This window comes from Uloborus diversus, chromosome 2 (assembly GCF_026930045.1).
Source record: "Uloborus diversus isolate 005 chromosome 2, Udiv.v.3.1, whole genome shotgun sequence".
Taxonomy (NCBI): domain Eukaryota; kingdom Metazoa; phylum Arthropoda; class Arachnida; order Araneae; family Uloboridae; genus Uloborus; species Uloborus diversus.
This window is the reverse complement of record NC_072732.1, coordinates 203,633,727-203,651,453: the sequence shown is the minus strand read 5'-3', so window position 1 is coordinate 203,651,453 and position 17,727 is coordinate 203,633,727. Positions and strand designations below refer to the sequence as shown.

Here is a 17,727-nt window from a genome sequence, read left to right as displayed (position 1 = left end):
CAAGTTACCTTCCGGAAGCGGGTTAGGAATATGCGTCAGAAGAAAAGCGGGAGACTTATTTCGGTCAGCAAATGGCAGTTTTTACGTTTTTTTTAGGAACACCAACAAAATTTTAGTATAATTTTAGGAATTTTAGGGGGAATGTGAGCCCTGCTTGCATCATAGTTGATAAACAATATATGAGTCATTCTCAAATCAACAGGAAATTTTGATTACATTTTTGTTTGAATAATATTTGTTGTTGTTTTTTTTTTCCAACCAGTGCGATTGTTCATGTACTGTTATATGAAAAGAAAAGCAATAAAGGCTGTTTGACTTAGTTATAGCTTTTATTAATTTAGTAAGCTTTTATCAATGGGATATGCTGATTCAGACAAAAAGTTATAATAGAATTTGCAAGCACGGTACTGAGAACCAGTAGCAGGCAAATGATCAACGGCTAAACTTAAATAAATTGTTAACTTAAAATTTTGAAAAGGAGTCACTTATAACTATGTCCCTCAACATCAGTACTATGATTTCAGAACACAATGATTAAAGTTAGCCTATGGATGAAAAGACATCCGATGTCTTTTCATTCATAAACTCCTTTCTTTCACATTGAAAAAGGTGTTCCTTGTAACGCCGAAACTTGTCTCAGCAGTAATCTGCAATTTGTGCTATTTGACGTTATTATTTCTCATTTGACTTTTTATAAAAAGGTATTTATTTAAATAAATAATTATTGTTAAATTAAAGAATGCAAAATTTAAAAAAAAATTAACACTTTAAATATATGTTTAAAAATTGATTACTAAACGTACCTTGAACTTTTAACTCCACCATGCCTCCAACAACTTCTTCTCCAACTTGGAGATTTGTCAGTGTTGCCTGATATGCACCTCCATCTTCGTATCTAACAGCCAATAAAACTAAATCATTATCTAAGCTCATTGCATAGTTAATTCCATGCAAGCGTCCAACTCGAATCTTTTGCCAGGATACGGATACTGGTGGAATGCTTTCAACACTAGGGGGTTTCAAAATAGCTGCCTCTCCTTCGTTTATAGTCAAGCTGATGTTTTCAGTGGAAACCAAGTTACTCATATCTATAAAAGAAAAAGAGAAAATATTAAAAAATTAATATCAAGAAAATTCCTCTTTCATTTTGCGACTCTCCCCGCCTGAAAGTTGAAGACCCTATGCAATTTTTCCTTGTAGCCTTTCAATTTGTGCAGCTTTTTTAACTCAGCAGAAACACTGCTTAGTTTAATGAATGACAAAAACTATTTAAGTTTTTTTTTAACTTAAAATTATTATTAAAATTGTGAAAATCATTCATTCAATTACTTTTTGTTTAAAGTAATCTTTTCTATATTTAGGGCCATCTCAATATCAGAAAGTAATGCTCTTTTTTTTTTTTACAATCCAGGGTGTCTACTACATTAAGAGTTTTGAAATTCATGAATTTTGTATTAACTTTCTGTGACTCATAACTGTGTAACTTGGAATGCAATGTTTTCAGAAGAAAAAAATTAATATTCTTCAAAATGAATTTCCTAAGCTAATGTTTTGTGAAAATAAAATTGCAACCACCTGACATCTGAGCTATACTTTGCACATGCTTTTGAAAATTTAAATTAAAGCAAAATGTAACACGCTGAGCTCCTATTATAATTAAAAGACAATTAATGCAACAGGATAAAATTTTCATATTCTATAGCTATCCTAAATGCCCTTAACTTTTTAGGACAATTTTATTTCACAAAATCTACAAAAATAGAAGTGGTGAACATTTTTAAGAATAGTGTGCAGATGGATTACAATTTTCTAGTGGCAAAATGACAAATGTGAATTTCTCCAATAGAACAACACAAAGTAGAAGGGTTAAAAATAATGGTAAACACAAAATTATCTATGTCCACTCAATAGAATCACATAGTAAAGAAATAAGAGCGAGTTTTATAGAAGCTGATGCAATTGGATTTCAAAATACTTTTTTTAATCGAAACTCATGGGTGAAAACAGAAAAAACAGCTAAGATGCATAAATTTTACATTCAATTGATAAAATTTGGTACTTATGCATGATCTAGATTCTAGAACTTAAAAACCATGACCAATAAGTTAGTTTCTATGACTTTTGAGCATGTTTTGCAGAAAATCATGACTTTCCAATTCAAATTTCAACCATGGTCAAAATCCACGACTTTCCAGGTGTGCAGGAACCCTGTGAGTCCCATGAACAAAATAAATCAGGACTTACAAGCAACAGTCAATGATGCTTTCTCGCTGAACACTGTACCAGCAGTATTACGAGCAAGGCACCAATACTCCCCACTATTTTCTCTAGTGATCTGTGTGAGGCGTAGACGAGGGTCTTGTGAGAAATTTCCCAGAGGTTGACCATTTCTGTACCACAGGAATTCTGGAGGTGGGAAACCATTAGCTTGGCACTGTAAAATCTTGGACTGTCTTTCTGTCACCACACCGCCAGTAAACGACGGTTGAACAACAAAATGAGGTGCTGAATACTGATCTAAAAAAATAAGATTTTTTTTTTTTGAATTTTCAAACAAGTATTTAACATTTTTACAAAAAACTTATTTGATCAAAATATCATAAATATATACTCAAGCAAAGGTTGGGAAGTTTTTTACAGTTGGTGGTTTTAAAATCATGGTTTTTACCCTCATGTCAAAACATAAATTTCTGTCCAAAACTATAATATTGGAAACAAAATTTCCTAAACAAGTAATCCTTAAAATAAAAAATAACAATGTGAAATAACACAAATTTCAGATTACGGCAGACAATCTACAATTTGTGCTATTTGACGTCATTTCTTTTTTTACTTTTTATGTACAAAGGTACTTATTTAACTTAAGGGGTCTAAGGACCTTCAACCTTTAAAATTTTGATTTTCTGGCAAAAAAAAAAAAAAAAAAGGTCATGCATAATTTAATTCTGGACAATTTGATATACCTTATTTATTACCATACACAGAAAACTTTTCAAGTTATCGTTAAAATGCGTGAACTTTCCACATAGAGATTTATGTTTACAGCAGCTGTTTAAGCCTCTTTTTCTCAGTGCCGGTTTCTCGTTTTGCGTGCGTGCTGTCTCATAAAGTTTCTTATGTATTTCCATAAAACTTTTCCTGCATGTTTTGTCTGGTTTATTTTTATGATCTGAACCTAAATTTTAACTAAAAATGAAAGTTAAAATTAAAATATTATACATATATTCGCCCAAAATTTTGGAAAATTGATATTAACTAATAAAATTTTACAAAAAAAAATATTTTTTTAAAAAATTACTTTAAAAACAAAAAAATAAAATATTCATCTTTAATCATCATTTACATATTATATTTCGATCCATCTAATATCTTTTTTTCCCTAAGACATGCAATAACAAAATACCAATTTTGAAACTTTTGGTATGCCAAATTCATTTCTAAGGTTTAAAAGGATCAATCCAAAACTGGAGAAAATCCTTGGGGATAAAATCAATATAGAAGAAGGTTTATACTGCATAATAAGATTTGAAATTTTCAAGAAGGTTCTCGGTTTAAATATGAAAAAGGATTATTTGAATCAATGACTTTAAAAATAAAAAAAAACTGTTAACACCCTAACGGGCAGAATGGGAAAGTGATGCTTGCCATTTTTCATTGGTAAAACAAATTAATTGTTTTTTGGGGAGAAGAAGGTTTTTTTAATGCAGAATCGGCACTAATATGTTTTAACAGCGAAACAAATAAAATAAATTCTTATAATTAAATTCTTATTGGATGAGTGAATTCTTATATGGTATTGTGTCAATTAGTTAAATTATAGCTATTATTTCAGAATTTTTTAAGTAAAGCAAATATTAAATTATATATGTATATATTCTCTATCCAATTACATTACTCCATTATCGTGGAAATGGTTTTCGGAAATTCCTGATAATCTAAACACTGGCAGCAGCGGATTTACTTTCTTAGATTCTTTTTATATTATTTTCCAAGCAATGAGGATTCAGTGTAATATGAGCCAACCTTGGAAATACAATTTGAGGAGCATTTCTGGTGATTGAAGAATTTTGAAATTTTGTGGAGCAGCTCGGTATTTTGCATAAAATTCAATTAAAAAATGAGAACCACTTGTCTAAAATTGCTTTTGAGATTTCATAATCATTTAAAGCACTAGCATAAAAATAAAAAAAATATATAGCTTTAAACAGTATGTCATGCTTGAAAATGCTTGGCCGGGAAATGCGAAGCAAAGTAACCTTTTTGTGGAGCTCAGGAATTTCACTATTTTTGCAACCCTGTTTGAGTTTATTTTGCGTGGTATACAACGGGAGCTCAGCTCCTGTACTTTTCAAATTTAGGTCGATGTTTCCCGGAATTCAATGTTTTTGGGTCAATTTATAGATATCATAGGTTTTCTTTTTTTTTTGAAGATTGATGATTTGAAACATTGTTTAGTTAGTTTTTTAAGTTAGTTTTAAGTTAGTTTTTAATCGATGTTGCTTCTCTGTGAGAAATTTTATTATAATTTTCAATTGAAATACAAAAACTTCAGCATTGAAAAAACATCGAACCAAAAACATTGATGATCCAAACCATTGAAGTAAAACATCAATGTTTAAAAAAACATTGATGTTAAAAACATTAAAATTCCAACAGAAACATCAATGTTTCCAAAACATCAACATCGATGTCGCACCCCTACAGGGTGGTGACAGGAACTGTGAAAAAAAGTTCCCCGACTTTTCCCTGATTAAGTTCACCAAATTTCCCTGATTTACGTTACCAATGATAATGGTTTTCTTTCTTTGCTCTACTTGAAATCCATTGTATGTTTGTATAAAATGCAGTATTTTAAACGTTTTAAGTTGTGAAAAGTTGTTGAACTTAAGATATATTTTTAAAAAATGCTAGTTTTTTAATAAAATGGTTTTTAAAAAAAAGACAATTTTTTTTTTGGGGGGGGGGGGGAATTTACAAAACAGTATATTAATTTTTTATACAATGGAAAGATTATAGAAAATTAAGAAAAAAAGAAAATACTTTACTTTCAGAAACCACTTAGCATAAGAATTTTAAGAAACTATTGAAATAACTCTTAAAAACATATGTGTATTTATGATAGAACTAAAAAGTAATTGAAATTATTTTGAACTAAGTTTTCAAACAGTATAATAATTGTTGCAAGAATAATAAGTAATAGTGAACGAATAGAAGTAATGTAGTTATTCTTATATAACTAATTAACATATTTATGCAAAACAGATGAAACCATTTGACATCCATTCATAGGGAGCTTTTCTCTAATCAAGAACATAGGTTTTAATGAATGAATACAGCATTTTAGCAATAAAAAAATATATTTACTTAAGTACACAAGTTAACTCTATTTCAAATGATTTCAATATGTAACGAAAAAAAAATTAGATTGCTTTTGTAACAAACAACTTTGAAATGCAAGAAAAAAAAAACAATTAGTTAATTTCAAAATATATAAAAGACGAATACAACTTGGTTATAAAATTAAAGAATTACTTAAGTCTGAAGAAAAGAAAACCTTTATAATCTGCAGTGATAACAAATAGTATAACGACAAAAAACAAAGTTTTTTTAATTGAAAGTTCAATTTTAGCAATTAAATTTAAAAAACCGAAAGAATTAATAACTTTTAAGCTTTTATAGTATTAATTCAAAAACCAAAGATTTCTTCTTGAAATCGTGATTACAGTACTTAATTACTTTGAGACAATGGAATGAAGGCAAAGGAGCTAACACATTAATAAAGGCTTCCTCTTTGCCTGCAGGGTTGTTTATTTTACCTAGCATTGAAAACGTAAAAGGAAATTTCAAGCTAGGTAAAATAAACAACCTAACAGACACAGAAGCAATCTTAGAAAGTTCATCCTGTGGTTAATAAGTAAGATTCAATACTTTGACGTTGAGGAAAAAAGGTGCACAAATATGTGGCAGTGTATAATCGCACCTCATTAATTTTACTTTTTTTAACAGATAATTGGTGGAAAATGTGTAGGGAATTAGAGTACCTAATTTTGTGAAGCAAAAAAAAAAATTTTATTTTCTTCATAAAATCAATTTTTCCAGATTTTTTGTAATTTTTCAAGATTCCCTGATATTTCCCTGATCTGTCACCACCCTGCCCTAGCGCGTGGTACCAATCCATTGACAATCCCAAACATATTATGGTATTTCTTTTCTTTCTTTCCTTTTGTGAATGGCTCTATTTCGAAAATAAGAAATTGCAACTACAATGGTTGTTGCTTATATGAATCATGTTTGTTCTAAACAGTTTTGATTCCATAAAGTAGCCAATTCAATAAAGCGGCTAGTTTAATAAAGCTAGATTTTGTTCTGTTTTTGATGATTTAATTAAAGCGGTTGATTCAATTAACTGGCATCCACTGAATAATTATTATTTTTCATTATATTTTCAGTATTGATAAGTAAACAAGAATATAATACAATAAACAACAGCTCTACTCAGAGGTATTACCTAAGATTTTTTCCAATGCATGAAAATACTCTTTGGTCTTAGATACTTCTTAGAGGAGTGAAATAAATAGATGAAAACAGTTAAAGAATAAAAAAAGGGATCAATTCCGAAAAATGAAAAACTTTCTAAGAATTAAATCAAACGTGAAGAGGAAAGAAGATGTGTGTATATATATATTTTTTTAATTTTTAGCCTTAAGAAAGTTTGGCATTTTGAATTTAAAAAAATAATTAAATAAATGTAATTCAGAAAAAATTCCAATTGCTCCCCCTCCTGATTTTTCAGTGCTAAATGCTTTTTAAAACACAGAAACATGCTTGACTAAATTTTTTAAGGTGTATTTCTAATTTTCAATGCATGAAAAATGTATGAAGAGATACTAAAAATATTTTTGATTCTAGCAAAATTAAGTTAAAAAAATTGTACATCTTTCATAAGAAAAGCATAAATAAACATTGTTCTCCTTTTTTTTTTACTTGGTAACAGAGCATAAACTAATAAATGAGGAAATTTAATAATAATTTACAACTGAAATAATTTTTAAGTACTCACCAGCTAATACAGATGATGAAAATATGGATGTGATAACGAAGAACAATGAAATTTTAACAAATAATTTACTGATGAACAACTGTGCTGATGAGATCAAAATGGACGGAGTTAAAAGGCACACTGTTCTCAGATTACAATGGCGATAACGTGAAGACATTTTATCACAATGTTTGGTCGAAGGAACTACAAATAGTATTAAAATTTTGCCCAGAATTGCGAGACCACAGTTCAAAAATATATTCCATGTGTAAACAATTCTCCTCAACCAACTCCTGTCATCATCTTTGATCGAATCACTGGGAAGGATCTGTTTTGTAGCAGCATTTTGGAATAATTTCTCCAAGGCCTCCATCTTTAAAAGGCTTCTTCCATTTTCTGTATTTTATAATTGCCTGCAAAATGAAAATATTTAAATTATGTTGTAATGCACATTATTGCTGCTTTTAGAATACAAAACACATTTACACTAATTTAGTTTTATTTTTGTTTTACATTTAATTTAGTACAAAATTGACTACCCTTGCTTTACATATACTAAATTTCCTACCCAGTTGGTAGGGTTTTTTAATTATTATTTATTTACCCAGGTATTTACCAGAGGTATGGGTAAATTCCCAAAAACTGGGTATTTTGCAATGATAATAATAATAATAATTAATTAATAAAAATAAAATAAAAGGTGAACAGTAGTTAAAATGTTATCTAATTATGAACTAATAGGTAAAATTGATTGATAGTGCATACACAAGCTTATAATTCTAGTATAGGGAAAAAATTCTGTGTAACAGAAAAGTTACAGAACAATTGTTCTCTTATTTTCAGAATGTTTGTAATATTATCCTGCATATTCTTTGTAATATTATGCATCATTACAAACAAAAACACATTCATACTGTAAAGGAACTAAAAATGTTAATATCCTAATAGTTTCAAAAATGGAAAAAGCATTTCATTTTAATTGAAATAACACTGGTGACTGAATATTTATATCTAGAATTCAAAATTAAAAAAGACAACATGAAAATATAAAATTGAGTTTATTGACAAATATCATCGCCTCTAAATTAAATTTTAACATTAAGTTAACGATGTATGTCAAATAAAACAAGTAAACGTAACATTGTTTTGGCACACTAAGCATATATATTTGAGCATTGATTTTTATTTTTAAAACCTCTGATGACTTTACAGTTATAAGTTTCATTTTTCTTAGCACAAGTTAATTTGCAAAGCTACTTTGGATTAGTGTGACTCTTTTTATTTTTCCTAAAGATTCTTCTGCTTCTCTACAGCTTCATGATCATGATATCTCACACATGTTCTTAGTATGATGAAGTAAATAATGTGAAAATGGAAAATTTAAGACTCCACTATACAAGCAAAGATAAAATTAAAAATTTTTAAAAACCCCGAGCTGCAAATGTAGAATCAAGAGGGAAAATTGAAAATCCTTTTAAAAGCTTTATATTATTAAAAATCTATGTCGAGTATTTTATTTGCTATTAAATTGAAACTGGCAACAGATAAAATTTTTAAATCATTGTGTTTTATTTCCTTGTTGGAAAACAATGAATTCGGTTACTAATTGCATGAATAAAGGCTTAACCGATTTTAAAATCTGCTTTAAAATTTGTTATAATTTGAATTCTATGAAACATGGAAGTTCCAAACACATTTATCAGACGCGGAAAAAAAATTCTTTATTTTAATATTAAATTTTTAAAAAAGTTAACTATGTTTCCACTGCAAAAATTGCAAAAAACCTTTTAGAGATTTTTAATTAATATCTTCAATAATTAATGTCATCCAAAGATGCAATCTAGTTAAGAACACTCTCAATCAACACTTCTTTCGAATAAAATTTTTTTTTTCAAAATTGGTCCATCCGTTTAGAGGTTAGAGTGCCACAGACAGATACACAGATACGTCAAACTTATAACCCCCTTCCTTTGTGTGTCGGGGGTTAAAAAGTATATATAATAGCATCATATTCTGTTCTCAGGCTAATCAAGAATTAGAATTAAATCCTTAGCAACAAAAATCAATTTTTCACAGTTGCATTTTACCATGTGTCACAGCTTCCCAAAAATCTGAACATTTTTTCAACATTATAATAAAATTAATCAAACTAACTTTTTCGTTAAAAAATTAATGGAACTGTTCTGAGTATTCAGCCTGAAATTTTCCAAGAAAACTTCAGACTGGACTTTTGAGAATTCTTTGCATGAGTAGAAGAGATTAGCTTCCTTGTTTTAACAGTAGTGAATAGCATTGCTTTGTTTCTAGCAACACTGCAGAGTTGGAAAAAAACTGACAAACGTTTACAAAGTCAAAAAATTGTCAGAAAGGTTCAAATGTTTTTTTTACACTCAATATATTGTGGATACACGCAATATCGAATATTGTTATCCACAAATGTGGATATTTTGTGCAAATACAGAACTCAGGAAAATAAATTACCTAGGCAAATACCCCGGATATAAACTTTACATCAATCACTATTTGTGTCCAATACTTCTGTTTTGATATCTTGTTTTCGATACTTAGAAGTCAAAATGTATGTTTAAAAGTTTAGATTTCATGGAACTTTTCCTGTTCTGATTTTTTATGAAAAAGATATGTTATTCAGGCTGATTAAAAAGTTATGATAGTGATATATTATACTACTGATAAATTTGTAGATGTTTTTTTTTTATATCAGGAAAACTTACTTCAGTCATTCCTTGTTCTAGTAATACAATAGTAAAGATAAGAAAATGTTATAAGTAATATTTAAGAAAATTGTTAAACAACAAAATTTAAATTTAACATTTGCTCTTGCATAAAAAAAACTTTTGAATCTGATATTAAGCAAAATTTTAAACTAATTTTGTACTATGGTACAATAACTTCAATATAAAAAATCCTGTATCCTCCAGGGGCATCTCTCCCCCTAACAACAAAGGCGTACCTCCTAAATATCACAAAGACCCCCCCCCCCTCCAATGAGAAAGATACCCTTCAAAACATCTCCCCCCCCCCCTAAAAATTTCAATGGTGCACTCTGTGCCCTAGGTGCAGGGTTGCTACTTTGTCCACTTTAATTTTGTAAAAAGTCCAGAATGGGACGACGGAAGAAAGTGGACAAAATGGACGAAATGAAAAATAAACCGATTATACATACATAAATTATTTGTTATGGTGTAATAATATTAGTATATTACAGTAAACTCCCGATTATCTGCGGAATAGGGTGGCATAGTAACCACGGATAATCCGAATAATAGTTAAAAGACGATGCAACTGGAAACATAGCTAAAAAATATGAATAACACTCACACATACATTTAAATTTTTGCTAAAAACATAGCTACATTCCATCTACTAAGATTGAATTTAAAAAAATATACATATGTGAAAGCTAAAAACGAGCAATAACATAATCATAAATTCAAAAAAATTTAACAACCGTTAAAAAAATTAGTGAAAAGACCCACGGATAATCCGAGCCGCGGATAAACCAACCGCCGATATTCGAGAGTTTACTGTATTCTAATACCTTTTCTACTATGAATTACTCATTTAGTTAAAATAGAATCATTAGCTTTAGAATTTCATTAATCTAAAAAAAAATAATTTTACATTGGTGCAGCTTATTTTAGACCATAATTTACTTAAAAGCAATAAAATTTAGCAATGTGAATAAGCTGTTGGGCATGATTAGATTATTATATACAATAGTAGAAAATAAACTCAATGGGAAAGTCAAGTGAAATGCTTAGAGACATACATACAAAACAAAAATTTATAAACTAAAAATATTTTATAACTGTTATATTTTTCAAGTGTTTATTGATGTCACCCCATAGGAAAATATTTATGTACTCATAGCATATTTTATGGATACGTTAATGTCATACAAATTAAGAAAATTACTACATTAGTAGGATTGTGGGTACTCGGAACTAGTGATGTTCCGGATATCCGTATCCGCGGATATCCGAGGGAAAATAAAGATCTGTATCCGTATCCGTTACCTTTTTGACGGATCTTAAACGGATCATTTCTATTCTAAAAAATTTCAAATATTTGAATAAAAGATTCCTAAATTGCGTTAAAATTAGGTTTTATTCCCTATTTAAATTATAAGGTATCATTTCAGAAGCCAATCTATATTCCCCTTCCTTGTTGCAAAAAGGAAGGGGAAATAAGTTTTTAAAGTGTATATCAGTGTGTCTTTTTGTGGCATCGTAGCTCGTAAACAGATGAACTGATTTTGATTAGCTTGGATTCGTTTATGTAGAACTTTAATTACCGGAGATATTAATTAAAAACCGATTTAACGTTTTTCACAATTATGGCAGTAAACATTTACCCGTACGTTAAAAATGCTAGCCCTAATTGAGAGAACGAAGTTTTCTGCCTTTGATATTTATTCGAAGCTTCCAACTTATATACAGTAGGAGCTATATCTTGTTAAGTAAATTTTAAATGCAATTCTAAGCCTTTATACGCGTGATTGCTAGCGATTTCATAGTCGGAAGATAAGGAGACAAAGTTCAATGATTTAAAATTTTTACCTGCTGTCAGTTCATATTTGTTAACAAATGTGTGTTCTGATCCGCGAAATTCAACTTAATATGAGGTCGGCTCTCTGGGACATGTTTTGTTTTTTAAATTTTTAATTTAATATTAATTTTTGTTATTGATTTGGGGTTTCTGTTATTCTTCATTTTTGTTTTTCTCAGCATCCTTCAAAAAAAGTGAAACTAAATTCGCTATATTTACTGTTTCTAAAGGTGTTCCCGGCTCTGTATTTCGTCGGTCGGAGAAGTTTGGAGGAATGGGTCAGCGCTGCATTTTGCTGAAATAAAATGGGAAAGATTATTTCTAGCCTGTCCAGTAGCAGCTTTACACTCTTGCTCCTGTATCCTAATCTACCGAGTAAGCTAGAAATAATTTTTCACATTCCATCTAAGCATTAATGCAACGCTGACCCATTCCTTCCAACTCTCCCTCAATTTTAACGGAAATTTCTTTAAAGAGTGAATCATAGTCTTGATTATGTTTTTGCCGCAGTTGACATTTTTTGAAGAAACTGCCATTGTTTTGACGGGAATACCTTCCGTGACAAATTTTACACTTAGATAATTGAATTGGGCCAAAAAAAAAAAATTGAGATCCGTATCTGTATCCGCGGATTTTGACACTAATGATCCGTATCCGTATCCGCGGATCTACTTTTTTAACGATCCGGCACATCACTACTCAGAACAGTGTACCGGAAGAGGCTATAATAGGCAAGAGGGTAGATAGCTTTAAAAAAAGGCCATTAATTTTCATTGGGGACTAATAAATTGACTAGGGAACAGCCTAGTCAGAGCCTGTTGCTGATCATCACATTTGTATGTGTATTGCAAGAACAGATTTCACTTCATGCCAACATTTCTTTTATTAATATTAAGTAGTTTTTCGTTTTCTTTTTTTTAACATGATTTTTAATCTTTTGAAACTCCAAACCTTTAACAACTTTTTATTTCTACTTTTTAATTTTATAAATGCACTTATTATGGGTAATAAACTTCCATATCACTGATAAACAACTTAAAATTTACAGCTGATGTGCTTGTTTTATAAATGCTATTACATACTTATAATTTATTTTAACACTCATTTGATTTATTAACACACTGACATCATTCCATGTCAATTCAACCAAGTCATGACACCCTCCGACTCGGATTTTGTGAAACTTGGTGAGTTTAGTCCTTTAATGTAGAAAAGTATCCACATCAATTTTTTCTTCTCAATCTGCTTTAGTTTTCATTTTACAGCCAGTGAAAATTCTGAATTTTTCGTATTTTCCGAACTATGACGATTCTGCTCGTTGATAGAAAATAATTTGTATTTCATTTATTTTTCAGGCAATTTTTGTGAAAATTTACAGTAATATTAATAAAAGTATGAGGATTTCAGAAAAAAATATTAAAAAATTCTAAGTAATATTTTAAAAATAGAAAAATATTATTTTCATAATTTTTTTTTTCTAAAAGTATGAAATACGTTAGTCAATATCAACCAAAGGGAATATGATAATCAAAAAAATTCTTTTTTCCTGATGATCTTAGATGTGTGTTCAACCATTAAAAAAATAAAATTAATGGCTTTTTCAGTTCTTTATATTTTTAGCTTAAAAATATATCTGCTTCATTATTATTATTTTTTTTTAAATTTATTGTTTTTATTTTTTTATTTTCCCATACTATTATCAAAAAATGAATGTATTAAAAAATATAAATATCTTAATAATTTGCACATAAAATACTCTTAATTTTTATTTTAATCACAAAAATGCTATTTTTTACAAAATTCATTACATAGTACACTGGTGCAGCCATCAATACCTGGGGAGCCCATCATATTCTGGAGGGGGGTTTTGGACCAAAAATACCTTCTGAAAGGGGTTTTTTGATTAACAATACCTTCTGAAGGGGATTTCTTGATCAAAAATATCTTCTGAAAGGGGATTTTTTCATCAAAACAGTCCTTTCATATGCAGAGACTACTGTATTAGAATACGCATATATGTTAAAACCAATGCCTTTGTGAGAATCTTATAAGTGTGTTCTGCCATTTAAAAAAAATAAAATTGATGGCTATTCCATTTATTTTTATGTATGTATGTATTTAAAACAAAATATTTTCGAAAAATTTTCATTATCCAATTTGTTTACATAGCTTATTATTTGCTAGAATAAAGAGCCTATAAACACAATTTTTAATGTATTATTTTAGTAAACATTCAGCATCTATCAAATCAGCATGTTATTCCTATTATTTACAAGATATTTTTTATTTACTTTTTCTCTGAAATATTGATTCAACTTAAATGTTTTCCCAACTTCTTTATGTAGTATGATGATTAATATTTTATTACCTTTTGCAGAAATTCAAAGTTTTTCAGAAATATTTTGCGATGCAGACAAGTAGTTTGAATTTTTGTTCTGATTCAGTTCGTAGCTTTAGGAAAATTTGTTCAGACAAATCATTAACATTTTCTATAACTTGTGTGCTCCATGACTAAATTGGTGACTATGAGTTAATATCAACTCTCCCACACTATAGGCGGATTTAGAACCGAGTTCCTGGGGGGGGCAGCATTTAAAAAAGATTTTTTTTTTAGCATTATTAGTTGTATTGATTACAACTGGCTGGATTTAGACTTAGCATACCCATAAGCTATTTCAGGTTTTGGATCTCTTTGGTAGTCTGGTCAATTTTTCTATCGGTGGCAAAAAAAGGCCATTCTTTAAAGCCCCCCCCCCCCCCCCATGCATTATTCATAAGGCCTAAGGTGGAAAATGAATTCTCCTTTAAGTAGGGAATAGAATATATCTAATTTTATGTGGTCCGGGGATTTCTCCCCCGGAGGATTTTTTGTAAAATAGATATAAAACTCTGCATTTTGAAACCTTAGAAGGGGTAATTAGAACTACTAAAATCTTGGAGACAAATAGCAAAATACTCTTTTGCAAATTACGATAATACACAGTAAAAATTGTTTTGGGGTTGACAAATCAATTACAGCAGTTCTCAGAGAGAAAAAGCGAGAAAGTATAGAAGATTATGCATTGTTATTCACTTACTTTGGTTGTCGGTTCAATTCAATCAGTTTTTGATCACGCCTCCAACCCACCGACAAATACAACAAGGAATTAAATGCAAAATGATCAATAGTAAAAAAATGTTTTAAAAGAAATGGTGTATAGATTTAGAAAATAGGCCCATTTGGACAATTCATAATTTATACACTTGATAAGAAATAAAGTTGAAGCACACTTTGCTTAGGAATTTCAAAGACTCATCTAATCCGTTTCATGGACTTGAAAACAGTTAAAATTATTTAAGGCACTTAAATTGGCCTTTCCAGTCTCTGAAATTTAGTACTTGATTGTACTGTTTTACAGTATTGTTCTAACTTTGTAAGAAACAACTATTTTAAGTTTGGGGCCTCGGTGACCGAATGGTGTTGCTCAGCAACTGCTTGCATGCAGAGAGGCATGGGTTTGATTTCCGTCTACTGCCCTGGGTGTTCTTCTGATTTCCTTGTATTGTAATAAATATGAATTGTGCTATCTGTCTTACGTGTCTGAGCAAACGTTGGACTTCCACCTAAAATGGGGCTCAGTCAAACGAAAGCCGCTCATATTAGCCTCAAAAGTGGATTAACGCCTTCGTTATTCATCACCTTGGGTGCTCCAAGGGGCATCAGGAACAACAACATTATAAGCTTAAAAAAAAACTATTGATTTCTCACTACAACAACTTTTTATTTTCAATTACAAGTACAAAAAAACAAAAAAAATAGAGGTAGTGTTTTTTTTTTTTTTCCTTCTGGACTGAACAGATTAACAATGTGCAGAAGAAGTAAGATAAACGCAAGTAATGCAAAATAATTTCCAAAATTACTGCATTCGGGATTAAATAAACAGCAATATCTGAAAAATGCGAGCCACAAAAATTTATCTCAAGTAATATGCTACAGAAACGCGAGAACCATGATTTTTATATTTTTGATGCAGGATGTGGCAAAGAGCTAAATTTGACACATTTCGGCATTTCTCCCCCTACCCCTAATCATTTGTTATAAATTTTTATGGTTTGTATCCACACTTTTGAAAATTTTCAAGCACTTTGAAATAGAATTTATTTTTTTAAGTACTTTTCTTCTTTTCTTTAAAGAACAAATCATGAAATTTTCCGGAGTTGGGGGCCTTCAACAAAGCAGGTGCCCTCAACTTTAGCTTGTTTAGTTTATAGATAAATCAGGTTCTTTTTTAAATCTTTGTTTTAGTTTCCAATTTGTTGAAACAGTCGTTGAATATTTTAAATATAAAGGCTGATTACTCATATTTTACTCATATACTTGCTCTAATGGTTTTCAATTCAAAGTAGTCGTTTCCAACACATTTCAACAACCCAGTGACAGCTTTACTCTTCGTAATACAGTGTACGGTGCCCCCCCCCCCCCATCAGAAAGGAAAGTCACTATTCTCTTCATTTTCACTTGTGAACATTTCAAAAAAAGAAAAAAAATCATGATTTTTTCTTTTCACATTTTTGAAGGTGTGTTGTTACCATGTATAAAGTCCTCCCAAGACTGGGGGGCATTGACCCCCCTCGCCCCCCCATAAATCCACCCATGTCCCACACTACACTTATCTTCCATTTTTCTTACTAAAACAGGTAAACATAAGCAGCTCTAAGCACACAGAACATCTAAATGCAACTTACTGCAATAGTTGTAGAATTAAAGTATCTCAAAGTTTAACTCGAATATCTGTCAGTTTCAGTCTTTATGTTCAGCATTTAATTTGCTTCTATGTGTGTGGGAAAATCCTTTTGCTCCTTGAAACATTGATCAAAAGGGGATATAAAATTTAAAAAAAAGTTTTTTTCTGACTCAACAGTATATTTATTTGTAACATTGAATCAGATGGCAATTAAGGAATAGTTTTAGAAAATACCCTTTAGAAACTCTCAGTTTAACAATATGATCCTTTTTCTTGTAATAAAACTAGAACAGTCTTTAAATTTATAACTTCTTGTACAGGACTATGAGTCTAGCTGTTTGGTAGGAATATACGGCACATAATTATCATTTGACTGCAATTTTGAGTTTGATTGCGTAAGAATTTTCTTTTATTTTTGAAAAACAATAGAACTGCTTTAAAATAAGATATTTAAAAAAGGGTATTTTTTTTATCAACAAACATATTTGTATGCCAATTTGTTAAGAGAAACTCCATCTGAACAATTTCATGAACTCCTTTTTTACATACACCACAAAGCAAGTTGCATAGTTTATTCCTTTGAATTTTTTTTTTTTTTTTAACTGTCCAATTCACACTGTAGCAAGTTTCACCCAGAAAATTTTTCTTAAGTAAAAATTTTTTTTCCCATCCCTGATGTATTTTTGGGTTGCCAATCATTCCTTCTCTTTTTCATCATTAAAAACTCATAGGAAATTGTTGCTAACAAACACAGCAACTCCTTGTCCCACTTTAATAGTGAAGCAGGCATTCGCTTATGCTCTATGTACTGTTTCCATTGACTTTAATCGAATTTTCCGATCAAAAGCTACTGAGAAAACGAAAGAATTTATATGCTTTCAATACCTTGTATCCATAAGTGTAACTTCTTCAGCACTCTATGGAACCCCGTGCCTTGCAAGAGACAAATGAATAAATGATGAGTAAACAGCACATGAATCATAAACTTCCGCCATTACAATAGTATTTTTGAGAACCCCCTATCTACATCTCAGCGCTCATGAACCCCTAGGGGGTTCACGAACCACTGGTTGGGAAACGTGTAGATGAAGAAGGATTTGTGTTTCACTTTTGCAGTAGGAGAACATTTTACAGGCTGGAAGAGGATGAGAAGAGAACACTTTTGAATAGGCTAATATGTCAGCAGTGCAGAGAAAGGGGGAGGGGGTGACCCCCCCCCCAAAGCATTGGTTTTAGCATACATGCGTATTCTAATACAATAGTTTATGCCAGTGGTTCCCAACGTTTTTAGTTGTACGGCCCACCAAGTTTGTAGAAAACACCACGGATGCACACTAACTAATATGTGGTACTTGCACAGTCAAAATTGACTGGGGGGGGGGCTGTATCTGCTGG

At 30.4% G+C, this 17,727-nt stretch overlaps 1 protein-coding gene across 1 annotated transcript in view; it reads right to left on the bottom strand.

The window, feature by feature from the left end:
- The window catches only part of LOC129216765 (protein sidekick-like), a 51,141-nt gene extending 43,729 nt beyond the window's left edge, over positions 1 to 7,412 (bottom strand). The window contains exons 1-3 of the mRNA XM_054850982.1: positions 7,331 to 7,412; positions 2,245 to 2,517; positions 804 to 1,088 (exon numbers count right to left, since the gene is read on the bottom strand). Coding sequence (XP_054706957.1) covers positions 804 to 1,088; positions 2,245 to 2,517; positions 7,331 to 7,412 — 640 coding nt within the window. The remainder of the gene's footprint in view (positions 1 to 803; positions 1,089 to 2,244; positions 2,518 to 7,330) is intronic.
- Between the last annotated feature and the right edge of the window lie 10,315 nt (positions 7,413 to 17,727).